Source organism: Nicotiana tabacum, chromosome 9, assembly GCF_000715075.1.
Source record: "Nicotiana tabacum cultivar K326 chromosome 9, ASM71507v2, whole genome shotgun sequence".
NCBI classification, from domain to species: domain Eukaryota; kingdom Viridiplantae; phylum Streptophyta; class Magnoliopsida; order Solanales; family Solanaceae; genus Nicotiana; species Nicotiana tabacum.
In genome coordinates this window covers 81330330-81357336 of record NC_134088.1, presented here as the reverse complement: position 1 = coordinate 81357336, position 27007 = coordinate 81330330, and the positions used below count along the sequence as shown (strand labels likewise).

At 36.4% G+C, this 27007-nt stretch overlaps 2 protein-coding genes across 4 annotated transcripts in view; both read right to left on the bottom strand.

Moving 5' to 3' along the window:
- Positions 1–4539: 4539 nt before the first annotated feature.
- Positions 4540–6096, bottom strand: LOC142163985 (uncharacterized). The gene is made up of 2 exons (XM_075221144.1): positions 5989–6096; positions 4540–5067 (listed from the first exon to the last, which is right to left on the bottom strand). Exons 1-2 carry the CDS (start codon positions 6094–6096, stop codon positions 4540–4542), a joined length of 636 nt encoding a protein of 211 aa, XP_075077245.1.
- A 782-nt stretch (positions 6097–6878) lies between these two features.
- The window catches only part of LOC107799330 (sodium/hydrogen exchanger 8-like), a 39717-nt gene continuing 19588 nt past the window's right edge, over positions 6879–27007 (bottom strand). For 2 of the 3 annotated variants that reach the window (XM_075221773.1, XM_075221774.1), the window contains 13 exons: positions 20878–20933; positions 19490–19674; positions 19334–19381; positions 19113–19220; positions 17249–17480; positions 16132–16434; positions 12293–12390; positions 11709–11840; positions 11402–11620; positions 11115–11321; positions 9528–9795; positions 8901–9205; positions 6879–7510 (listed from right to left, as the gene is read on the bottom strand). In XM_075221773.1, coding sequence (XP_075077874.1) covers positions 7178–7510; positions 8901–9205; positions 9528–9795; positions 11115–11321; positions 11402–11620; positions 11709–11840; positions 12293–12390; positions 16132–16434; positions 17249–17480; positions 19113–19220; positions 19334–19381; positions 19490–19674; positions 20878–20933 — 2494 coding nt within the window. In that variant the 3' untranslated portion in view covers positions 6879–7177. The remainder of the gene's footprint in view (positions 7511–8900; positions 9206–9527; positions 9796–11114; positions 11322–11401; positions 11621–11708; positions 11841–12292; positions 12391–16131; positions 16435–17248; positions 17481–19112; positions 19221–19333; positions 19382–19489; positions 19675–20877; positions 20934–27007) is intronic. The other variant, XR_012694939.1, reaches the window with a different exon arrangement.

The following is a 27007-nucleotide window of genomic DNA, read 5'->3' as shown; positions in this document are numbered from 1 at the left end:
CCATCTGCTTTCGCTTCAACCTATATCCACTATACTTAAATTATCCGAATCAACGCCATATTTTTATAGATTGCGCAAAATAAAAAAGGCACTAATATAGAATTTAAAAGTGCGGTATAGATGTGGAAGCTCAATATAACCACAGATGTTGTGAGACCTTATCATTAATTTTACTGTATTTCCTTTCATATTAGGGTAACGAAAAGAACCTCATCAAAACAGGTACAAGTACGTTTACAAAACAGAAAAAGACAAAACTGAAAGTACAAAAATCTAAGTAGTTAGCACACTAGTCACGATTTAAACTATACGATATTAGCAGACTAACGGACAAGATAAAAAATTAAAAAAAATCATGAATTAAAGTTTCAATCAATAAAAAAGGTCTTGACTTTTGAATTTAATACATCTCAATTTCTTTTTAAAACTTTTGAGAATTTGGGTATTATATGATGGACTTATTCAACAAATGTTATTTTAATTTGAAAAAGTCTCTAGGGCTTACGCCTCACTAAAAAAATATATCCCGAACACCCGAGCGTATGCCCCGAATTGCTGGGCGTACGCCTCTTGAGACGTTCGCCCCACACAATCGCCTCGGGGAGTTTTTTGTGCGCCTTACCCCAGGGCTTGCCCCGAAAACGCCTTTAAAACACTGATCTTGTTAACTATATAAAATTACTTTTGAAATGAAACAATAAAAGAAGAATAACAATATTGCAGAGAAACGTAGAGAGAGAGAGAATTCTTATTGATTTGGGATGAATTACAATGGAATAGAACCCCTCTATTTATAGAGGAAAAGTAACTTAGCCACAAAGTAACAAACCCTAAAATCTCTCTAAAATATAGACATTCACCTTAAATACAATTATATTTATAACACTGCCCCTTGAATGTCTATTCAACAGATAATGTGTCTCGTTAAAACCTTAACTAAAATAAAAACTCAGTGGGAAAAAAATTCTAGAGAAGGAAAAAGACTACTCATATCTAACAATACGCCTTTTGGTTGCCTCGTTAAAAACCTTGCAAGAAAAACCCGGTGGAAGAAAAACTTGTAAGGAAAAAAGAGTAGAACGAGTATTTACTCCCCTTGATGAGAACATCAATTCAGATATTTGAGTCCTTGCATTCTAATCTTGCGCACCATCTTCAAAAAATGTGGGGTGTTGATGATAGGCTATAATCTTGTGTTTTAGTCGCTTATTACATTCTAATTTACTGCACTTTAATTGAGTTTGAGCGTTAATTTCTAGTGTTTTGCACTAATTATGTATTTTATGCCTTGTAGGAGTGATTCCGAGTTATGTAGATGTTATGGAATGAATTCAAGCTATTCTGGAGCTTTGAAGTCGGAGTAAATGCCCCAGGATTAAGTTGGGATCGTGTTCGGGGATCAACGGACAATAGTGCACTTAACGAGAGAAACGAAGAATTGAGCAGGAGGTCACCCAAGTGTGCGATCATGCACTGGGCGTGCAAATAGAGCAGTACACTGGCCAAGGTGCGTGGCCATATACGCGAGGACACCTCGAGGTGTGCGGTCGAGCACGTCCTATTCCGGAAATTGTCCTATTTCGCGTAGGAAAGGGTGTTTTCATTTAGGCCCGACCTTACTTGGTATATATATATGAACAAATATTATTTCCAGGACTTTTGGCACATATAAGACCTAAGGAAGAGTGGGAGAAGAGGAAGCACAAGTAATTTATCATTCAATCCTCACTCAAGACACAAGTTTGGACCGTTTTATGTTTTTCTTTACTATAAGCATATTTGTGATGAATTGCTTCATATATATGGAGTAGTTCTTTTTAGGTTTGAATGGATTTGGTGTATTGATACTGGTTTGTGGATATTAACTCTAGGCTTATGTATTGAATCGTTGTGGATTATTTAATTGTTGCATCTATATTCAACTGCTCATGTAATGGAGAGAGTCTTGTGATATCCTTGCATTATATTTTATTGGGTGAATGCAGTAATTCTTTTAGTAATCGGAAGAAGCTAGTTGAATTGTTGATTAAACCTAGTTAGGAGGATAATCGAAAGAGATTCTCCTAAAGACCATTCCACTACGAATTCTTGCATATCTTCGCTGAACTTAATTTAGTTCATCTCGTGAGGTTGAGACTTAATCGAGAGAGGAGTTTCTACTAAACGTTTGAACTAATAATTGAGTAAATTCGAGAGACTCACTTGAACATTAGAAGTGAATTATCTACAGGTAAATCCCAAACAATTATCTTACACCTATCCTATCAAAACTCTATTTTCTCCCACTGATAACCGTCTTTGCTTGATTTTTGTTCGTTTGTCATAAGTCAATAACCGTAGATTCTTAGTTAATTGTAGTTTTTAATCACATAATTCTCAATTGTTGATCATCTTGGATAGAAACCAAGCTATTAACTACGAAAATTTTATTTAACTCCAATCCATGTGGATACGATATTCTATTATACTATATTCGACTAGCGAGCATATTTAAGTGTGTGCTTCGAGCTCGTCATATAGATTTGTTAAACAAACCAATCATATCAACTTGAACGAATTTGTTTCACCTTAAAATCATCATTCCTGATAGAGATGTATTGTCTTCATATGATCTTGTTGGAATCGTCATTCAATATCTTCACATAGGGATAAAGACTCTTGCTATCGTATTATCATGCTTATAGTTATAACAAGATACACATGTGCACAAATTGCACTTAGAATATGGTACTTCAGGATCAAGAATTATATATGCTTTAAGCGAAACTACATGTCTTTCATATGAAACCAGGTTGCGGGCTAATAATAATCGTACATGTAACCATCTCATAGATGCATCTTATGTGGTATACTTTCTAGTTCTTTAATATTTACCCATGTCAATTCTCTTTTATATTTGCACAACATGCTTAAATTAACATGGCTAAACCAATTATGCCAACTAGATAAATTGTCAATATTGATAAACTTTAGGTTTACACCATGACGTGTGCAATTATCAATAAACTCCAAGTTTATTATGATATGGGTTTTTATATCAATAAACTTCTACTTTATTGTGGCATTTTTTTATTTGTGTAGTACAAACTAGAGAATAAAGCGGGTAGCTTTTCACATACATATTACACCGCTACAAGTTGTAGTAATAAAAGATATTAAATCTTTCCTTTATTTATAGTCTCAATATAACCAATCGCTTTCGCGAATACTTTAGAAACTCAATACGTTTTTTTGAGACTTACTACGGCACCATACATTATTGATAATCAATTTTATTACTCCAAAGTGGTATAATCGGCTCTTCTAGAGCTTTCAATTAATTTTGTACTATCACATATTCATCAACATCCATATGGTGCATATCTCTTTCTAGGAGAAAGTTATACCATTATGGTCATGGTCAAAATTATTGTAGGCAAGATATGTTGCTTCTATTACTTTTGCCCTGTAATAATCACATTTCCATAATATTTTGGCATAATCACAATAGGTACGTGATCAATGACCATTCATGCCATAATAATAAAATTATTTTCTTATTTTATCTCAAATCTCTTTCTAGAGGTGAGTGTGGCATATTCACTACCACTAACACGTTCATATTCTTCCAAGAATGAATATATAGTCATAAGTCACATGTTGTCACATTCACATCATGAATGGACCATAATCATCTATATGTGATTTATAAAATCTTGTGTCAAATCGATGACAAATATTACTTTCACGGAGTGAAAGATTATTTTGAGAATATTTATTATTCTCATTACCACAATGATGATGATTATAATTTGGTCTATTGCCACGTCCATATCCATTGATACCTTCACGGTAGTAAGTTTATCTTCTTTCAGACTTATCACATACTACTATCATATTCTCTTAAGGGAAAGGGGAATGAAGCAAATTCAATGGGACGGGTTTTCACTTCTTGTGCCCATAATCACACATGAATTTGATTATGGCAAGATGTAAAAATTTTACCACTTCGGGTGGTTATAGTTTCTCACAAACTCTATTAGAGTTATAATCAAAATTTATTGTCTTTACTTCTATTTAAAATCAAATTTCAAGAATTTAAAGAGAAAAATAAGATAAAACACTTACCTTAAATCCGGAATAAAGAATTGATTCATGAAGAAAGTTTATGGAATAATTGACAATCATCAGGCTCAATATTATGTACAAGTTGAGCACCATTTGTATATCCCAAATTAAAATAATTGGTCTCTACTCGATTAAAATAACTGCCCTTTTACTCGATTGTTATTACTACTACTTCAATTAAGAAAACTAAAACTTGAAAAAGAAAACAATATTCTTTCGTAAATCTCGAGTAATAAGGAAACAATAATATTTTACTTTGAGCTATATACCGAAAATAATATTACTATATTTAAATTAAACGAACTAACACTATTTCATAAAATAAATACTACTACTTGATACTAATGGCTACTACTCATGTAATGAACTATGATTACATTATGTTTATTCACTAGCTATTACGAATAGGCAAAAATAAAAAAATCAAACTACTCAATCATCTTTAACCACGGATTTATCACCGATCAAGTGGTCTATTTTTCCATCAGGGTGCTCAAAGAAGTCTGTCATATCCAAGTGGGTGATGTCAAATTCATTGTTAGAGACAAAATTAGCTTCAGGACCTTTATTCTTTAAGGATGCTTGATAAAGCTCAACCAAATGTCTTGGTGTACGATAAATATTTGCCCAATGCCCTTTTCCACCGCAACGATAGTATTCAGCTTCTGAGCCCTTTGCCTTTGGCTTCTCATCTTTCCCTTTCCACTTTTGGTGGTTATTTTTCTTTGGTGGATGATTAAAACCAAGAAAATTTCTTCTTTGGCCACGACAACGGCCACGAACAGGGTCACGGCCTTTTCTACGCTTAGCATACCGAGAATACACTTCATCCACTTCAGGCAATGGTGTAGACCTAGTGGGTCGATTTTTATGATTTCTCATGAGCAAATCGTTATTTCGTTCAGCCATAAGGAGAAGAAAAATCAACTCAGAGTAATTCTTGAAACCTTTCTCTCGGTACTGCTGTTGTAAGACCATATTGGAGGCATGAAACGCTGTAAACGTTTTTTCAAGCATACCATAGTCAGTGATACTATCTCCACAGAGTTTCAATTTAGAAGTAATTCTGAACATCGCAAAATTATATTTAGAAACAGACTTAAAGTCTTGGAGCCTCAGATGAACCCAATCATATCGTCCTTGTGGAAGAGTGACCAACTTTAAGTTGTCAGATCTTTCAGCCATTCCACAAAATAAGTGGATCTTTGACTGTGAGATATTCTATTTTCAACCCTTCATCAAGGTGATGCCGCAAGAAAATCAAGGCCTTAGCACAGTCTTGGGTAGATGCTTTATTTTTATCTTTAATAGCGTCTCCAAGACCCATTGCATCTAAATGGATTTCAGCATCTAACACTCATGTTATATAGTTCTTGCCCGAAATTTCAAGGGCAACGAACTTTTTTTTCATAATTAAAAGAGGAGAAAAGGTATATCTTAATCTTCTCAAAGAGCTTATTGAGACGGTAGAGTCTCATACTGATAACGTGAAATGAAACAATAAAAGAAGAAAAATATTGTAGAAAAAAAATATTGTAGAAAAAAGTGGAGAAAGAGAATTCTTATTGATTTGGGATGAATTACCATGGAATAGAACTCCTCTATTTATAAGGGAACAGTAACTTAGCCACAAAGTAACAACCCTAAAATCTTACTACAGACACTCAGCTTAAATATAATTCTATTTATAACAATTTTCTTTTTCTCATAATTTAGGCCTGTATGGCTGTACCATATCTTCTAATATTATCCCTATGTTCTTTTAGTTGATTTTGAGATCACGGTATATAATTATTGATGATCAGAAGCAGCAAAAACAGTGGAAGAATAATGTTTGGAACGACGTCGTATACAGAAACAAGAGAAGATAGTTCTTATTACATTTCCAAGAACCTCTCCCCTTTCCGGTATCCAGCGTGGTGCCGTTGCTGTTGCTGCTGCGGCGGCATTTCCTATTTGCCGCCGTGAAAATTCGACGCTAATTGCCATTAATGGCCGTGTAATTAAATGATGACTGTTTAATTAACTTAATCAGGCTTTGTTTAAAAGATATAGAAAGAGGGAAAAAATGGGGATAATTTAACAAAGCACCGACGTCAGTATATAAATGAAGCTCAAGCAACGCGTAACTCGTAAACCGCGTAAAAGTCAGCGCCAAAATGACTTCTCTCTGTACTTTTATTTTGTTTGATCTCTGAATAAGTCCTCTCTGCCTTTGTGATTGTTTTTGGTGCGAATGAGTCTTTGATTAAACCAAAAACTCAAAATCGCCTACCTGCTTTATTTCCGAACTAACGGTGAAGCTTTAGATAGTCGAACAAATTTTTTTTTAAAAAAAAAATTTCTTATTTATATATGTGCTTTTTTTATAATAATTCTGTATAGATTCTGAATGTATAAATTTTATATAGAAAACAAAAATAAGAATCAATATAAATCCAAATTCATACAAAAATTTAACAGTTTCACTTTCGTATTCTGAACATCATTAGTCTTTTGAAATGGAGGAAGACTTCTTTGTCTCAAAAAGAATGAAAGGGTTCAACATAGGGAGAGTTTAATTATCCAACTTTAGAAGTAAAAGTAAATATCAATTTCTTAATTTATTTGGAAATAAAAATTTACATATACAAAAACTATACAAAAGTACTACTACTATCTAACTTTAGAACTAAAACTAATACGCCATGCAGCTACCCTCATTCTAAAAATGAAAAAGAAAAAACTTCCTCTAGCTAAACTGTTATATTGTCTTCTAGATAACAAGCCACTTAACGCAAAAATTGAGACCTCAATATAACGGTAAGTTTACAACTTTCTCAACACAAGTCGCACTTTTTTTGTGCACATATTAAGAAAAATTATTCATATGAACTGTTGAAGAACACAATGGTACTGTACCACGCTATTCAAACATAATATGAATACACGACACAAAGGACACATAAAACCTCAGGAAGTCTGTTCAAGAGCGGCATATAACTGTCAGTAACACAAAGCTCTCAGCAGTTTCAATACTCACATTGTGGAAAGGCTCAAATTACATTGTGTACACAAAATTAGAGAATGCCTAAGATGTTTTTTCTTCATCCGTGATCCATTGAGGAAAGCTCGGTCTTGATGAATCAATTCTGATAAGATGCTCATCCTCTGCGCCAGAATCATCACTCGAGTCCACTCTTGCGTGACTTTCTTCAATTGGTTCGCTTGGAAGTTGTATACGGATATTTTTATTCTCTCCTTGTGCTTGACCATTCTTTCGCAATGTGGTAGATCCTTCAGATCTCACAGAGACAAGTCTTTGTGCGCGATTCGATGGAAATTCTGGATAAGACTGACTGTGAGAGGTTTTAGCTTCACCAATTCTAGGAAAACTTCTGGCACGCCTTCTTGTGTCGCTTATCTAATAACCAAAAAGAGCAAGTTATCTTAGAGGCCAATATTGTAAAACCGGTGATTTCAACTGAATGCAACTCGAAGATGAACAAAACAAGAAGCGTCTCTGAGCCCATATTGGTGGTTACAACCCCAGGGAACAGGGGGGGGGGGGAAGAGATAGAGATGAGAAAGTAGGAGAAATCATAATCTTAACAAACAATATCCGCAGGTGTACTTCACTCCACAGTTGAATATAGTAATAGCGCAAAATGGCCAGTCCCATGTACATCCATTAGTAGATGTTTAAGGGCTTTAGACTTAACAGAGTTAGAAACCATGATTGGATTGATCAGCACCAGAGCAGATGATGTAGCATGCCAGGCAAGGGTAACTTGGGCACGATATCTTTCCAACTTAGACACCTTGCGGACAGGGAAGACATATCGTGTCCATCTAACTAATGTACAGTTCAAATAGAACTGTTCTAAAAAGACTCAAGTCCCCCATAGTGTGAAAATCACTTGCTCTCAGGTGAACAATGTGCCTCCAGGACCTCCAGTATACATCAAATATATTGACTACTGGGAAAGAGCGTAAGCATATCCAAAGAGGTAAAGTTTATTTTAAAAAATCTCATGAACACTTTGTGCAAAGAAGTTTGCTTTAATTGAGCCAGTATATATCCTACGTATGTTAAGAAACTTAAAAGTAGACAAACATCATTTTTGCATCTGTGAACTTCATATTCTATGTGCAGTCACATCCTCGGGCTCAAACCCAGATATATAGGAGTGTACATTAAGTTGATCAACAGAGAGAACATATCAACTTGTGATAAATACCTACAACATTAAGAACTTTAGGGTATGCTCTCCTAGGAAAACACCATATAGGTACTGGAATGTGGTTAAAATAGGTAGGCGCGGTTTTTCATCACATAGCCAGCTGGGAATGAGAAACAAGGTTTATTTCATCATGGATTAGTGTGGGTGAAAGTTATTGCACCACATCGACACCCAATATGGTGCTGAAGTTTAGGAATTAGTTCTGTTTTCCTGTATATATTTATTACTATAAATGCTGTAACATATTATACAACATAATACGAGTGAAAATATTCTCTTCCATTCAAATCTTCACTTTCCTTTCTATACTAGTTTCTTTATTCAAATTATTTATCAATCTCAGGCTTATTAGTATAAGGACATGGCATGCTCCATCAAACAGTACACAGTAATCTGGCGTAATTGATACGCTGTTTTGAGTAGTTGCTCCATTACCCAAAGCCTAACATTTAAGTAAACTCTGTTACGGGACCTTTGCTTCGACGCAGAGGTTTGGTGACGGACTAAGTTGCAAAATGGTCTTTAAAATCATACTCAAAGAATATCTAAAAGAATTCAGTTACTACTAACCATGCTACCATAGATGCTTAGCTGCATTGCCCGAGTAGACATATTGGTTTCATGCTGACCAGTCTGCTCCACATCCTGTCTATGTTGCATAGCCTTGTAACTATTTTCTGGCCAGCTCATTAAACCACTGTGCTCTCTACTAAAAGACCTTGAGGGATGATCAATTGAGTTTGATAATAGCGAAGACGATCTTCTCTGGAGACCCCTGCCTGTTAGAAATCCCGCAATATCAAACATAATCACCCTTGCCCTTGTCTCAACTTGATACCAAGAAGGTTGATGAGAAAAACTAGCTGTATGGACACCTAATAATGAGCCAAAAAATAGAAATTAATTAGAATTCTCTGAGATGAGGCTATGAATCAGAGGATTTGTGCAAGTAACCAAAGCTCTACGTACTATCAATTTCTGAAGCAAAATTGTTTAGTGCATATATGCAAACCATGCCAACCTTAGAGAATAAAATTGCCAAGCACCAAAAAAACCAAAGGAGAAAAAATTATTTTTAACAAACATGTATGTTTCTAATCAAAGGCCATATGGCTACATATAACCAAAATATCAGCATTCCCCTCAATACAAAGAGAGGGGTACAGCAGAAGTGCAGTTAAAGGGGTAACAAGCAACCTGATGCCTCTGTGTTGTGGAAGCTTTGTTGTTCCCAAGAGGAAGGCAGTAATGGTGCAGGGGCTGAAAGAAGCTCTTCATGTGAACCATGAGCTTTAACAAACCCCTCCAACAGAAAACCAATGGAATGGTGAGGCAATTCGAAACTTTCCCCTCTTATGTATACGCTCATAGTTGACCTTTCTGCAACCAGAGCTCTCATATCTTGCATTGTCGTCTTTTCAAACATTTGAGGAAGCAAGATTTTTGCAAGAACAAGTGCACTTTCCTGCAGACACCGAGATAACCTGTGTGATCCACTACTTCAGAAAGACCTTAATTCTAGTTACTCCCTATGTTCCATTTTATGTAGCACACTCTTTCCAGTCTGTTGCGAAAAGGATGACATCTTTCTACATTGGAAAATAATTTAACTTTAAATTTCTCATTTTATCCTTAATGACATGGTTTTATAGCCACATAAATATCATGGAAGGCTTAACACCACAAGTTTCAAAAGTCAAACACCATGCCGAGTCAAACACCGCCATAATGGAGGGAGTAATACAAACCAGTAAAGAGAGATTTCACTTGGTTGTCAAGAGCTTTCTCTTTGAAATTTCAGAATGTATCTTTTAGCCTCACTATCATATCCCATTGGTTACCTATTTTATTTTTACTTGGTGAAGCCATTAGCTTATGGTAAAGCCTTAATACAATATTCTGTAGGTTTTACGTATTTCTGGTTCTAGAAAGTGAGAACACAGTTTGTCCAAATTTTTTTCTTAAACCAATATATTATAGAGCTCATAATGTACGCGCAAATTCTCCAGATCCATGGTACATTGAACGCGAAAACTTGACAATCTTTACCTCCTGACATGGCACTATGTTCTGCAAGAAAGAAACTATAGTTCTGTATATATGGTAAGTCTTTCCGCATTGGTCTGTAGCATTAGAGATACCTATGGCTTGTCAAATACTACTTGTCTTTGTAAGACATCAAATGACCCTATCTTTATTGAGCTTTAAGGATTTATTCACAGAGAAAAGGTGACCTCTTTGGAAGTGTTTGAAAAATTAGGGTGCATATCCTCAGGCAGAATGCAACATCAGAAAGAAAGAGCCTTTGAGTATCATTGAAAATTATTCAAGGTGATATCAGTTCCTTTTCTTTGGATAGATAAGCAAAAAAAAAAAAAATGTAGGAAAAGGGCAACACAGAAAAGAGCAGTTTTTTTAAAATTTTATTTTTTTCATTTCTATCTGGTCTAAAGATGAAAAGCCTTATCTAAAATCACTATCACTCAATTGGAGCAATGCTAGACCTTAATATAATTAATCTGTGCTTGTTGAGATGTGCTTGAGTTCTTTGTTTTCTTCAGTGTAAGAAGAATAGTAGAAGAACCATGCAGTATGTGAAAAATGTTAATGTTAGGAACCAAAAATCTCTTCTTTCTCTTTTCTTTACTCAATATATTCTTTCACTAGTTGGAGAGCCCAAGTGCTATTTTCAACCATACCAATAATGGCAAGAGAAAGATGAGTTGAGCATTACACATATTAATGGAAGCTAAAATGGTTATAAATGATGATCATTCAAAATACCTGCCAAAAGAAATCTTCTATAGCGGGATCAAATCTGAGAGCAGTAAGTATCTTCTCACTATCAACAGAAAAGCAGAGAACCACCGAGTCCGTGACAATGTCACAAATGTAAGGCTTTCCCACAAGCACTTCATATAAACCTAGTGTACTCCCATGTGAGAAAGTTGGATGCAATAGATGCTTATTCCTTGCACTCTTACTTGACCACTATCAAACAGGACATCATATTTTCAGAAATGTTTCTAGCGAAAAAGTATTAGTGTAACAACGGTTACACTACTAATTACCTTCACTACTCCATTTGATATAAGCCAAATTCCAGTTGGCTTTGATCCCTCTCCATAGAGGGTCGCACCACGTAACTTCATTATCTCTTTGGTTGAACCAATTAGTCTCTCACACACTGTGGGAGGAAGGGCTCCCAACAGAGGATTAGTACTAATCAAATCGCGAATTTTTGGAATTTTGACCAGAGGTGGATTTCTTACAAGCCTTTTCAAATCAGTCTGCAACAAATTACATGTACAATCAAGTATGAAATCAGATGTAACACGAAAGCAATGAAACAGAACTAGAGGATGAGAAGATGCTCACCTGAACAGCATCGTGAAGATGTGCCATCTCTTTTTCCTCCAATATACCGATCTTCTCAAGATTATGGACATAATCAATCAAGTGATTTAACACCGCATACGTGACTTGTCTGGTTTTCACAACTCGGAGAACCTGAATACATACTCTCTTTTAGAACAGGTAAATTACTCGAGAAGTAGACTGGACATTGTCAACAGGCTAAATTTCACTTCTTCTTTTTTTTTTGATGAAGTAATTTGTTCATTGATGGCATCAAGAAGATGCAGTAGTACAAAAGATAATATAGCAAAAAGAACCAAGTCAGATCAATACAAGAAATGCTAATCTAAGACCAAGGTGCTGACAAAGTTCAGAAAGCTAACAGGCTAAATTTCACTTATATCTCGCAGAAACCAGACAACTGTATTCTTGGGTTTCAAAATTAAGTGTATGAATGACTCAAGCATGGAGTAATCTGGCAAAAGAATGCAGGTAGCATAAAATTCCTTGAACTATCAGATATGCACCGTTTAGTATTTTTATTCAACATGTTTGAATCTAACAAGAATTATTGAGCTCATCGAGAGAGATATGTCTTTGTATACCTGAGGAAATGTGACACGGACTTCTTCTAGAAACTTCTGTGCATCCTCTCCTTCTTCCTCGCTTTCCTTGATCACAAGGGAAGCAATTTCACTCTCACCTGAAGTGATAATTGCTTGCATAAGAAACTGTAACTCCAATACATATCATTCCTTTTCTTTTTCTTTTTTCCTCTTTTGGGAGGATTCCACTGCTCAGAAAGCTTCCCCATAAAAAGATATAAAAAGAATAAAGCCACGAAACTGATGCTAAAGTTAACACTTTCGTTAAGTACGCGCCAAGAAAGATTAAGCAGCTAGGTCGACCCAGCTGCTGTACTTGTGTTTGGTGTTCCATGTTCCTTCATCTACCAAATGAATTAAATTCACTGATTGCTAGTGAAAGATAATGATCAGGCACTTGGCCAAATACTTCTAATCGTAAAAAAACAAAGATCCTTCAGAAATTCACACTTACAGCTTTTTGTGAGGTACTGTTGCTCAGAAAGAGCTAGAGAATCTTTAAGAAAGACTTATGGTTTACAACTTATGCTTGTGGTTTTATGAGATCTTGTTTAAAATGACATTATGCTTCGTGGGGAATCAGTCTTCAATAACCTACCTCATTAATTGTGACTTTTAAAACTGAGAACATTCCCTTTTTCTTTTTTGTAGTTTCTTTCTCTTGGTAAAATCTTTTTCCTTTGTTCCCTTTCTTCAGGAAGAGGATACGAGGAGAAAATAATGTAACAATAGATATTTCTCCATATGTGAAAGCTTTTTGACCTAATATGTAACCATAATCACTAATTAGTATCGGCGGCATAAAAAGACAAACTTAAGGATGCCACCTGACTTTGGAACCCTTTTGATTCCACTCTTGCCAAATATCTATAGTTTTCAACATTTCTTAATATTATCTTCATCAAAATAATGCCTAATAGACCATAACTCACCTTAAAACTATAGAAGCATATGTTAATTGAATGCAATAGTTCAACTTCAACATAATTGTGGGTACTCACAGTTAGGGGCGGCAAACGGGCGTGTCGGATCGGATATGGACAGGTCAAAAACGGGTAATGTAAAAATGGATAAATTATCCGACCGGCACATATTTAATACGGATAAAAAATGGGTTAACCGGCGGATAATATGGATATCCATATTATCCATGGCTTTTTTAATATGATCACTTTTGGGAGAATTCTTAGTCTCCCAAACTTGAGGAACCCCTAATTAATTTGAGGCTTTACAAATATAAAAGTTAAACCCAATAGTTATCCATTAGCTATCCATTTTCTAAGTGGATAATATGGTTCTTATCCATATTTGACCCATTTTTAAAAAGTTCATTATCCAACCCATTTCTTATATGGGTGGATAACTGCTTTCTTTTATCCATATTGCCACCACTAGTCACAATCTACAGAAGTCAATTCTCGAGAGCAAAGTGAAAAATTGAGATATCTCATATAAAAGACCTAACCAGTAGTTTTCATCGATTAAACATAAAAGCAGAAAAGCCACCGTAAAACTCAAGGCAAACCCCGAAAGTTACGGTTCTTTTCCACAAAATCAAGGGGAAGCGAGCCTTTAAGCGAAATTATTTTAAGGGTTAATTCTTAGTAATGTAGCTTTACAAACTGAATTGATGACGTTAGACTACTCAAGATGATGGCACTCTAATCTATAAATGCAAATGGATTTTTTGGTCAACGGAAAAGGCAAAAATGCTTAGTTATGCAAAGCTAGAATGTCTCGGCATCAATCAGGCAAACCTTCGTCGTTGATGATTTGTGGGCTGAGCCGTCAATATGGGTTTGGCCCACTTGGTTGGGCCGGCTCAACCCGTGATTTAGTGGGTTGTGCTAAAATTTTCTAAGCCCATTTTGAGAATGAGGATTTCTAGCCCAGCCCAAGTAAGCCTTTGGCCCGTGAGGCTTGACCAAGGCTGGGTCGGGCCAGCCTATGAGCCTATTAAAAAATACTTAATTGGACATATAAAATGTAAAAGGGAATAGTGAACTAAAAATAACAAGAAGAGTAGCTTAAACTCAGTCTACTAAATCCATCATATTAAAAGATCAAGGTCTTAACTTTTAAATTTTAAACATAAATATAAGTTAAATAAAAGTATGAAATAAGCAAATAATAAAATCCTAAATTTCCTAAACCCTAAAGAGAAGTAGCGCTCTCTCCTCTCTTTAAATGAGCTTGATGAAGATGATGTGTTGGTGTTGGATATGCCACAAGTTCCATGAAAGTTTTTTTGAGTAGTTTGTTTTGAGTTTTGAGTTTTGACTTTTAGAGTCTGTTTGGAAAGCCATGTGTAATTACTTGGTTATATAATTACTAGGGTAGTAATTACTCAGTCTGGTAATTACACAGTATAGTAATTACAATGGCTTGTTTGTTTGTAGCGATGTAATTACAGTATAATTACCAGGGTCATGTTTGGTTGTACTAGTGTAATTACATAGTTAAATAATTTTTTTCAGATTAACATTATTGTGAAAAATACTTATGTAATAACAAATATTAAATATTATTTATTATTATGTCTTAAATACATATTTTTTGTAAGAAAATATATTAAATAATTATAAAATAGTAAATAATATCATAATAAAATAATTGGTATTCTCCATATAAATAATTTTACAATTTGAAAGAGAACAATGAAAATATAGAATAATTTAATAATAACAACGTATGTCAAATTTCAACAACAAATAAGATAAGCTCATTTGGTGGTTATTTGGTCTATTAATGAAGGTTATTGTAGCAATTATAATGAAAGGAACAAAACTTGGAGAAGCTGTATAAAGCATAGCTGGTCCATTGAAGGATTACGATCCATGGGAAGAAGCTAGAACGCGCTCACTTCTTTATAACTGACTAACAACATGGATTTAATGAATTAATATTCCAAATGAAATTAATGAATTAGCGAGCAATAAACTAATTATATGCAACAGGACAACGTCGGATTACATGATAAAAAAAAACTGTCCTATTTGTTTCCTCATATGAAAAATATATTTGAAAGGAAAAAAAGAATTTGAAAGACTGCCTTGTAATTACATCCAATTCTTTACTCCCCTTGAGAATTGGAGAGTGTAATTACTCCCTCCCAATTACACCCAATTCCCCACTAACCAAGAAATTACTTGGTCAAACAAATTGGGCAACCTATTCGAAGATGAACTAATTGCCTTTGGTTTCTTCTAATAGCAGGCATGTGCCTCCTATATTCCTGCTTTTCGGGGTACCTATTCATCTAGTATCAGACGATTCGTTAGACGATTCTATTGATTTCTTCTCGGTCACCCAATTACAGACAAATTCAATTCCCTTGTGGCTTTCCAAACATGCTCTTAATGAATGAAATATTGTCCTCCCTGCTTATTAAGTTATTAAGTTATGAAATATTGTATTTTATTGTAATCACTAATCAATTGGAAAAATGTCAAAAGTTATTAAGTTTGCAGAAGCTTTCTATCCAGCAAGATGTTTGACTTGTAAATATATTTTTTTTTGCATTTCTAGGTTAGAATTTAAATTTTAAAAAAGCGGTGTGCCGGCCCATGGGGGCACGTGGCCCACGTAGAACTGGGCTGGGCTGGCCATTCTTTAGCCCATTGAAATGGTGGGCTGGCCCAGCCCAGCCCATCAAATGCCAAGGCCCGCGTAGGTTGGGGTAGACTGGGCTGGCCAGCCCATATTAACAACTCTGGCAGAAAGAAATTGTCCAACTAAAGATGAGTAGAGAAAGCTAAACATAATAAAAAAGCATTATAACACTGAAAAGAAATGTGCCAATAAGATGCTGTATATAGAAATCTTTACTAGTTACTTACCGATGAATTCATTTAGTTGCAATCTTGCAGTTCTATGGGCCCGGAGAAATCCAGCACAGATGTAGCATGCAGACTCTAATCTCTCAACACTAAAATATGTCACAAGCTTTCGGGGGATAACATTTGTCTGAAGAAACTTGTAATAATTTGGGATATTAACATAAGATCTTAAACCCTTCCAATCACACAGGGGCTCATGAGATACTCGGTCAATTGCTTCTTCCACAGATTGCATTAGAAGATTTGCTATAGTTTGTGGGATCCTGCCCTCATTGAGCATTTCCCAGTATGCTGCTTGAACGCCTGGAAACATAACTTCTCTTTAGAAATCAAATTTGAATATGCATGATTGAGATCAGAAAACATAAATTGCCTTTGTGTATTCTTTACTATTAGTTAGATAATTTGAGTTAGACATATATGGTATATAGTAGCATACAAAAGAAGTCAGACACAAACGTTAATCTCCAAGCATTCTCTCAATCTCTTCTTCCTTTCACTTACTTCCCACTTGTTATTAAAGCAGAGCTCTCGGATTCTCTCAACCTCTTCTTCCTTTCTCTTACTTCCCTCAATGATACTCTTCAAACAAATATTTTCACGTGCTTTGTCCAAGCAAAAAATGCAATAAACCTACATAAACGAATAAATGTGTTCTCTGTGTACAATCATTGCTCAGGAGTAGAAAATACTGTTTCCCTACAAGAAAACAAAGGTGGTAAAGGTTGGAACTATCTTCTCGACCTGATATTTGCTTTTTTGGTGAGTATTTTAGGTCATTCTCTGACTTATCTGTGTGATAGTCTTTCGAATCCAAAATCTAAATTTTAATGTCTAATCATATGAAAGGACAACTCTACGAGGATAAAGTACAAGTAGATTTTCTACTACAGATGCACATTGCATAGAGTCACTTTCTGGTAGACGCTCTACTTCATATACATTGTACTGATGGGAGGTGATTTGACGTGTTAGTGGTCAAAGACTGCAAAGTGCACAAATTATCGGGGGAAATGATCCAAAAAATTTGTCCATATATTTTGTAGCTGGCAACAAAAAGTTATAGATCACAAACAAAATATACTATTCCCCAGAACTGAGAATGTAATGTTCTCACCATTTAGCAGGCGGATCCGAATATCTTTTAAATTCATATGGTCTAGATTATCATCATTTTCAGTTGAAGTATGAGGATGGACTGGTTCACCCGCCACATCATTTAGGCTAGTAATATATCTTTTAACTGTTGGCCAGTCAGCAGGTCCTAGTTCCTCATCATCTCCAAGATCACCAAATGCTTCCAGAGCTTTATTCCACATCTCATATTTTGTGTAGTTCAATATGCGCTTCTGCAACGAGATAAAACTAAGTGATGAAAAAATCTATAGATGAAGAATTAAAAAATATAAAGCTGCAAACAACATGACTTTGCTTGCTAACCTCAGCATCCATCATTTCAACATGAAAGGTAAGAGTTTTAGTTTAAAAAGTCATGACTAGTTAAATTACCTTCTTTAATTATCTGTGTAATACCATCTCTCTTTTATTCATAATACCTCCGCTGCTTTTACAAACATATAAATTTCCTTATCATGACACTTCTTTTTCGGGGAACACAAGTGACAGAGGAAGAGGTCTTCCATCTCTTTTGGATTCTATCACTCAACCATCTTTACTCATCTCGCCATCATTGAATTTGGTCTTTGAACAGTGTTGAATGTCAAGGTAATATCCGTTTTTTTTTTTTTTTGTGATAAGGATGTAAGGTAATATCCTTTTTCTCAGATTTTGCTTAATTTCAATATCCTATAGTGTTTCTGTTGGTCAGTTAGAGAAAAGCAGTTGTTCCATAAAAGAAATATTATGCTATGAAGGGCCAATTTGAATTTCTGAGAGGCTGACAAATCTGAGAGCAACCAATGACAAACCACATAAAGAAAGAATATAGGCAGCAACATGTAAACTGATTATAAATGAGCAAGCATAAATGGGGTTAGGTGAATAGTTACTCATCCCATTTGTCACCCATTTTATGTGGTTGGCAAATGGGTTGAATCTAAGAGGGTCTACCTAAACCACGCATTTACTCCATTAACACCCATTACAGAAATCAAAACCTTCTTACAATTTCACCTATAATATAAGCAAGCCATGTCAAATATTCTAACATCATTTGCTTAGAGCTATATCTTTTGCCAAATTTTCTTTCTTTTCTGCTTCTGTCTCCTATTTTGTCTACCAACCTCATGAGTCCTGTTTCATTTGATTTCTAAATATTTCCAGACCAGAAATGTTAATTGACTCGAATGAAGGAAGGAAAATCCATCTAGTAACCAAAATGAAGAACGAAACTAGAAAAAGATGTTACTATCCAACATGAAAATGTTTTCATTTTTCTCGTACACCACCCAATCTAATTACGAGCTGCATAAACAATTAAGCGCCAAACGCCATAAATTTTAATTTGGTTTCTTTTAGCCCTTAGCTCATTGTCTTTATTCTGATTATGGACTTTTTTTTGTTTCCCGTATCTAAGCTGTGGCAACTGAAATAATAAAACAGCTGGTATTAGAATAAATATGTAATCGAATTTGTCCCAAAAACGAAACTAATGAAACCCTTCTTTCCTATGAGTAGTAGCTTTTAATCACTCTCCAAAAGAGGAAATAGATACCCATTCAAATTATTAGCAGAGATGAAAACAGAAAGAGAAAACGAAAAAGGAACTTATGGCACTAATGTTACAAGGGTAAAAGTTTGCTTTGCATCTTAGAAAATGAGTTGCAGATGGAAAATTGGTTCACACAATCAAACCCATCTGGATATAGGGTGTTATTGGATCACTAATTGAGACCCATCAAAAGTTTTTTCCACCAGTCATTTTATTAAAAACATTTTGGCTAACCCACTGGTTAAAAACCCATTTCCACCTCTTAGGCTCCAACAAGAACAAAATACTACCGAGTCAAAAACAACTCTACCTTTGCTGTCGATAGCTTATCCATTCCCAGAAAATGTAAGACGAACTGTGTGGTTGAGCCGTTGATGATGAGCGTCAAAAATACAACCCCACCAGTGAAGAAAACGAACTGCAAGAGAGTGAGGCCTCCATGACTAGAATAATATAGCTGAATTATAATGAAATATAGCATATTTCCATTTTGATGGATTTCTTATTAATTCAATTCCTTTCTTCACTTACCAGAGTTCCAGTATCAGAACTGATGTATTGAGAGCCATCACTGACACGCTGAAAACAGCCAAGAAGGCATAATTATAAAACAAAGGGATTAGGTAAGAGATTTTGCAGAAATTAAAGAATGAGAAGGCACGGAGAGAAGAATCTGACATAGCTTACCTTGACCGACAATGAAAGAGACAACGCTACGGCACCTCGAAGGCCACCCCAGACAAGAATGCAAGCTTCTTTCAAGTCCAAACCATAGCCAAAGTATCGTAAAAATGGATACAGCACACCAACTACAACGGCCCGCGAGACAAGGATAAGCACATAAAGAAGGATGAGGTAACCCCACGAATAATCTGAAACACATTAAAGGCAAAGCAAAACAAAAAAAGATGTAGTTTAACTTGAATAGAACTTTAAATTTAGTGTAAAGACTGCATCAAACGAAATAGAACAGAAACTTGGCCCACATACATACATACATAGAGAGAGAGGGAGGGAGAGAGAACAATCATAACACTTGCGTAAACAGAGAAGCCAAAAGAGAAAATGCACAAACTAAGAAAATAAGGGAAAGTAAGAAAATATTCCCAATCAAGGCACTTTTTGTTTTCTGGCAAGTCCACGTCATCCTCAACATTAAGCACGGGTCACATTGAAGAGTTGCTTATGCACAGAGAAAACCACCAACTGAAGAGCACCAACAACCTCCAAGGAATTCATAGCAAGAGCGTAAAAAGTTGTGTTTCTCCAAAATATAGAATAAGCATGACATTAATGATGGACGGTGTTAACCTCTTAAACAATTGCATGCTTTTTGTATTCTTTACATTCAGATAGACTAGAAGGTTGTTTTAACTTTAAAGTGAATCTTGCACTATTCTACTTGGCTTATCTGGAAGATCATTTTTAGCATTCAGATATTGAGAGGAATAAAACACCAAATACTGATTAGTCATCTTCAATAAAAGAGATGAAGAAGGAAGTTATTTATATTCCTCTCAGTTAACTTTTAAAGCCATTGCGTCAGTTATACAATGTCCACTTTTTAAGGTGACAACTTTGAGAGAACGCAGAAAAGAATCTCCTCTGCTTAACATCTTGCCGCTAACACACCTTTTACTTCATGGTTTTGGTATCATTGGGACAATGCACTAACTATTAAAGTCAACATGTTGTCATTTAAATTACAGACCTCAAACAGTTCTCACTTTTAAATATAAAATGCAGGTCATTAAATTAAAGACCTCAATGACTCTTACTCCCAAAAGCTTATTATCTTGTATATGTTATATGCATATATTGTAACAAATACCATGGCCGGCTCTTTCACTGATTTAATGTCAGTTGACTCTTAGTTGGAAGATATCTCAAGTATCTGAGATCTGTTGAAGCCCATTAGTACCAAATTCATTTTGTAAATAACAATTGCAGGCAAAATGTACAGAAAATAAATAGAGAAGAAACATAACACAAGAAAATATGTAAATCGGATTGGTTACAGTAAGATAAATGATACTTTTGTCCTCATAAGTCAAATGTCATTTTAGCAGTAGTACCATGGGTTTTGAAAATATTGTCACCATGGAGAATTCCTTCAGCTATGACGACTCCACTGCAGAAAAAGATAACCAAAATCAGCAACTAGGTTTTCGTTTTCATGGGATAAGTTGATAAGAACAAGAATCAATTCCACTCAGATAAATAATATGAGTCCGGAACCAAAATGTGGTTCTTTTGGACTCAAAGAACTAAAATGTGTGGAAAACAAAACTGGTGACCATAATATATATAAAGCCCTTTTAAAAGGCACTATACCTTAACGGCCGTTTGCCCAGTTAAGTATAGCGCCCTTTTAAAAGGCGCTATATTTGAACCTGAAATGAGCGGGAAGGTATAGCGCCTTATATTAAGACGATATAGTATAGCGTCTTAATATAAGGCGCTATACCCACATAAAAACCCGTACACTCCCCTTCCCCACCAAACCAGAAACGCTCCCCCTTCCCCACCAAACCAGAAACGCTTCCTCCCCCTTAAACAAAACAAAACAGCGGTCCCCCCATTGTTAAGGAAAAAAAGCTCGAGTGGAGCCCACTGGTCCCACAAAAAGTATAGATTCTCGGTCCCACATCCTAGCTAAGGCGTTATCTCGTAGTGGGTTGCTCGCTTCGGCTCCAAATCACCAAATCTTCAACTGTCCAAAAATTTTAAATCGAGGTATTCCGACTTAGTTTTTGTTAAAACTCATGTATAAAAAATGCCTATTAGTTGTTTTTAATGTGCTCTATGTTATTTTGTGATTGTTTTGCGATTTAATTAATTTGTTGTTTTTTAGCCGGACTATAGTATTAATGTGCTAAAAACAATTAGTAAAATAGAGAAATTGTTGTTAGTTGTTAAAAACAAATGTTAATTAGTTACTTTTTACTGTGGTATATGTATTTTCGTGATTGTTTTGTGATTAAATTAATTTGTTATTTTTATCCGGTTTAGATTATTTATTTGCTAAAAGACTAGTAAAATAAATAAATTGTTACTTTAGTTCCTTGTAGTGGTATCTTGTGGCCTAATGTAATGCCCTTTTAGCGTAGTAAAATGTAGTGCCCTTTAGCGTAGTATCTTTGTAGTTATTGAAATTAATCATTTAAGTATCTGTTAAACCCAAAAATATGTCCAAAAAGCTGATAGTTCAAAAACAAACTCTCTCCAATTCTAGTCAACAAACGTAAGAAAATAACATGAAAAACCAACAATATTTGTCAAACTAAGTATTGATATATGAATATTTAATAATTAAATCATGTATAGTTATGAAAATTAATTATTTAATTTTATTATAGTCAAAAATAAGTGAGTAACAAACAAACATATAAAATAATAAAACTAACATATAAAATAATAAACTAACATATAAAATAACAGACCTGTTGAGTGATAAATCGGGAAAATTTTGTCATCATGAACACAAGAACATTGGATACATTGGTGCTACTAGGCCTCAAATATCGAGTCCGGAACCAAAATGTGATTCATTTGGACTCAAACTAAGTATTGTTATATGAATATTTAATAATTAAATCCTGTATAGATATGAAAATTAATTATTTAATTTTATTATAGTCAAAAATAGGTGAGTAACAAACAAACATATAAAATAATAAAACTAACATATAAAATAATAAACTAACATATAAAATAAGAAACAAACATATTAAATAATATACAAACATATAAAATAGTAAACTAACATATAAAATATAAAATTATAATATTGAAAATGTATCAACCTAATTAACAATATAGTAAAAATATCGAATAAATTTTAATATTAAAGGTATTGCAATATATTTAAAGATGTTAAGCAATGAAAAAGAAAAATACTTTAATTAATATTGTTCGATTTACAGTAGTCGTCATAGAGGTTCCGCCTATGCATCCCGGACCTGCCTCGCTAGAGCTACTGTTGCTACAGGCCGAGCATAGGTCTTTGTACATATGGGAGGGGCACTTATTGGCCCAGACGTTCCGTGCTAGAAGAGTAGACGATATGTGGGACTTTCTTAGGGCCCACCATCTCCATCCCCGTCCCGTATAGTCAGACTCCTTCAGGATACGGGTTTCTATAGGATTATTAAGATCGGCCGGTTGGAGCTGGATTGGTCGTTGATCACGGCTTTGATAGAGCGGTGGCGACCGGAGACGCACACATTCCATTTACCAATTGGCGAGGCTACTATCACGCATCAGGACGTGGAGGTTCTGTATGGGCTGCCGGTTGATGGACATCCTGTTGCTTTACCGCATGCCATCAGAGATTATACGGGATTGCAGTACCTGGAGATGTTGCAGCGGCTCACCAATTTCCAGCCAGCGGATAAGGCTGCATTGGTTGGGGCTAGTCGTCTACAGTTGACGCCCGTCCGGCTGCATCTGGAGGCGATGCATGCGGACATTACGGATGATACATCGGATCTTCATATTAACCGGTACACGAGGTTGTTGTTGCTGCTTATGTTTGGAGGGGTATTGTTCTCGAACACTTCGGGAAACCTAGTCAGCTTGAGATTTCTTCATCATCTTGAGCGACTAGATGATTTACATGATTACAGCTGGGGTGTTGCTGTTCTTGGTTACTTGTACAGGCAGATGTGCCGGGGGAGCATGGGCACCCAGCGAGACGTTGCCGGATTTTTGCCGCTGCTTCAGGTGAAAACATAGTCAATTATTTTCATGATTATAACATACATAGTAAAAATATACCTTAAATTTTACGTCCACATTGTATATTAGGTTTGGGCATGGAGCGGTTCCTGCAGTTGCAGCCACCTCTACCACCCTTCGTTGCGGATGCACTACCTCCACCGTTTCTCCCTTTAGCTAGGAGGTGGATTGATAGACGGGGATCGGACGCGAGTACGAGGCTCGACATAATCTCCCCTATTGCAGGGATTTGTTGGATTTGCTGGAGGGCGCGCAGGTAAATGTATACTTAAGTTTACTTGGCCTGGCTTTATATGTGTTGCGTATACTCACGGTTCCTATTTTTACTTAATAGTTCATTTGGAGGCCATACAACGACGAGCTAATAGTTGGTTTGCCCGATTATTGCTCGACCAGCCGAATTATGAGGAGCTCTTCCGTCCCGTTGATGTGTCTCAATATTGTCGAGCATCATGCCACCGAGCGAGTCCTTCGCCAGTTTGGTCGACCGCAGCTTGTACCTTCACCGCCCGCTTGGCATAGGACACATTACCAGCGGGATGATCGTTCCAGGGTTGACCAGACATATGTGGCATGGCAAGAGGCGCAGATCGATATTTGGGACCAGCGGCATGACCTGATTCCGCCTCCCCCCCTCCCCATCCACCTGACCGGACGGATGGTGAGCATGAGTATATGGGCTGGTACCGCAGCATTACCCGACTTTTCGTCGGGAATCCCGTTCATCGCGTTGGTGGTCGGTACGTTCCATACGCCGGGAGGCACGAGGCACCGGTATATTATTTGGTATACTTACTTATAACGTTAACCTAGCGTTCCGTAATTAATATTTTACATGTTGTGCAGGCTATTGGCCAACATCTGTTCTACCAGTTGGGACTGCAGATGCAGCAGCATATCGGCGAGTGAGCGGCCGCTTTGCACCAGTATGGCCGGCAGGTTACAGATCTGGCTTCCCGGACATTGAGGCGAGCCCGAGATTATGAGCGCTTAGGATACGAGGTTGATTATGTGGCACCAGAGTTGTACCATCGTGGGCCAGCAGTGGAACCTGAACATGGTCGACATGGTAGGCGTGCCCAGAGAGGTAGGGGTGTCCCACGAGGTCGTGGGGGTCGGCGAGGACGTGGTCCCCAGCAAGGGGGCGTTGAGGCACCTGTTGAGGATGTTGGAGTTGATCAGCCGGGTGACCACCATGAGCCAGACCATGCTCCTAGAGATATGCCGTCATTCAGCCTTCAGCTTACTCCAGGGACTTCGCAGGTGACCCCGTCAGCTCCATTGTTGATCGCGGGCACAACCATTACGCGACAGGAGTGGGATCACATTTTCCTGGTCCTCCAGAGCCATCGACAGTTGTTGATGATCGTCCGACACGAGATGTGGATAGTGGGCGCCGACTGAGTTATGGCTCATCATCGAGGGATGTTGCGGATCTTTCACATGATTTGGTTAGTTTGTATTACTATTATTTATATTTGTTTTTATCTTATTGATTAGTTATAAATATCTAAAGCGTTTTTTTTTTTGAAGGCATCATCCTCGCCCGTCAAGGAGGCCACTTTGTGCGATACTGACATGCCTGAGACGGATGATTATATTCAGGAGCCCGCCGAGACCATGGTAAGACAATTTAAATTTTTTTTAGCTAAGACGTACATTACTAATATATATTTCATATACTAAAATATCTTATTATTTTGTAGGTTACTGCTGGACCGACGGCCCCTTCTACAGAGCCTGCCAGTCTTACTGACGATCATGCTGCAGCGCATCCTTCGATAAAAAGGCGACGTGATGAGGATGATCCTGATAGTATAGTCGGGAGGGATGGGATGCGCCCCAGGCCAACCATTGCTTTAAAGCATAAAGGCTGTGGGACACATTGACTTTTTTTTTTTTGAAAAGTTAACATATTTGTATTAATTAGAAGGTGGACTACACCAAACCAGTGTAACCATCCATAATTACAAGAGGGAGTACCAGAAGAGATTCTAGTTCTCTGTAAAATCTCATAAATAATCTAAAACATCAAAAATACATTCATTCTTCTAGATACTCCTGTTTACACCAAAACTAATAGAGCACTAGATAGCTCATCTTCAATTTTTGTATAGGACTGTGGTTGTCTTCAAAACACCTTTGATTCCTTTCTTTCCAAATTGTTCCAAATTGTCCACCATATACAAGCAAAGACAATCTTCCATCTCTCTTTCTGACGGGATTGTTCACCATCTCTTTTCTAGCTTGCTAGAACTTCCCGAATTCTCCCCTCAGGTTGATTGAATATCTTCCATAATTGGTCAGTAACTCTGCAGTGCAAAAAAAGATGGTTGACTGTTTCCGCATGATCTTCACATAGATAACATCTGGAGCCCAACTGATATCCTCTCTTGATGAGATTATCTTGTGTCAAAATTGCCTCTCTAGCTAAAAGCCAAGTAAAACATGCAAATTTGTAAGGGATTTTGACTTTCCATATCGGCTTCCAAGGCCAACAACCAATCTGGTTGTTAGAGTGATTGTACTCCTTGTAAGCTGATCTAACAGAGAACTTGCCTTCTCTACCCCCTTGCCAGATCACACGATCCTCAGTGTTTGATATCCCTGTGAATTGTTCTAGAGTGTTATAGAAAGCTGTCAACCTCTGAATTTCCCAATCATTTAGTAGTCTTCTATAAGTGAGGTTCCACCCTAGGCATGTCCACACCTCTACAACAGATGATCCTTGTTGTTGGTTCAGATTGTAAATGTCCGGAAAAAGTTGCTTCAGTGTTCTTTGCCCAAGCCATTTATCTTCCCAAAAAGATGTTTTCATTCCATTTCCAACTTTGAGACTGGATTTGTTACTGAACTTTGGCCATAGCTTTCTAATAGACCTCCACAAACTTACCCCATAAGGACTATTTACAGAGTTAGTTGTCCAACTTCCTCCCATCCCATACCTTGCCCTGATTACATTCTTCCACAAAGATTGCTCTGTTGTAGCAAACCTCCATAACCACTTCATCATCAAGCCTTGGTTCTGAATTTTCAAATTCCTGATCCTCATTCCCCCTTCCTTCTTGCTGGCTGTAAGGATATCCCACCTGACCAGATGGATTTTGTTTTTTTTACTGCTGCCTTGCCACAGAAAATTTCTTCTCAGAACATCAAGTCTTTTCACTACACTTGCAGGCATTGGAAATAAGGACATCATGTAAGTAGGCATGGCATCAAGAACACTGTTAATAAGAATTAGTCTTCCTCCCAAGGATAAATATTGGCTCTTCCAGCTAACTAACTTCTTTTCACATTTCTCTACTACTCCATTCCAAATCCCTTTTGATCTGCTTTTTACCCCAAGTGGCGTTCCCAGATAAACTATCTCCATTACTTCATTAACTGGATAAATGAAACTTTTATTCCAGTTAATGTGTAATCTAGATATAGCTTCAAAAAGAATGAAGACCACCCTCAATAATA

Excerpts from the sequence above, each read along its gene's own strand:
- LOC142163985 (XM_075221144.1), bottom strand. The coding sequence starts at position 6,096 with ATGGCAATTAGCGTCGAATTTTCACGGCGGCAAATAGGAAATGCCGCC. Across the intron at positions 5,068-5,988 it reads GGGGAGAGGTTCTTGGAAAT|TACCGAGAGAAAGGTTTCAA; the intron begins GTAATAAGAACT and ends TTACAACAGCAG.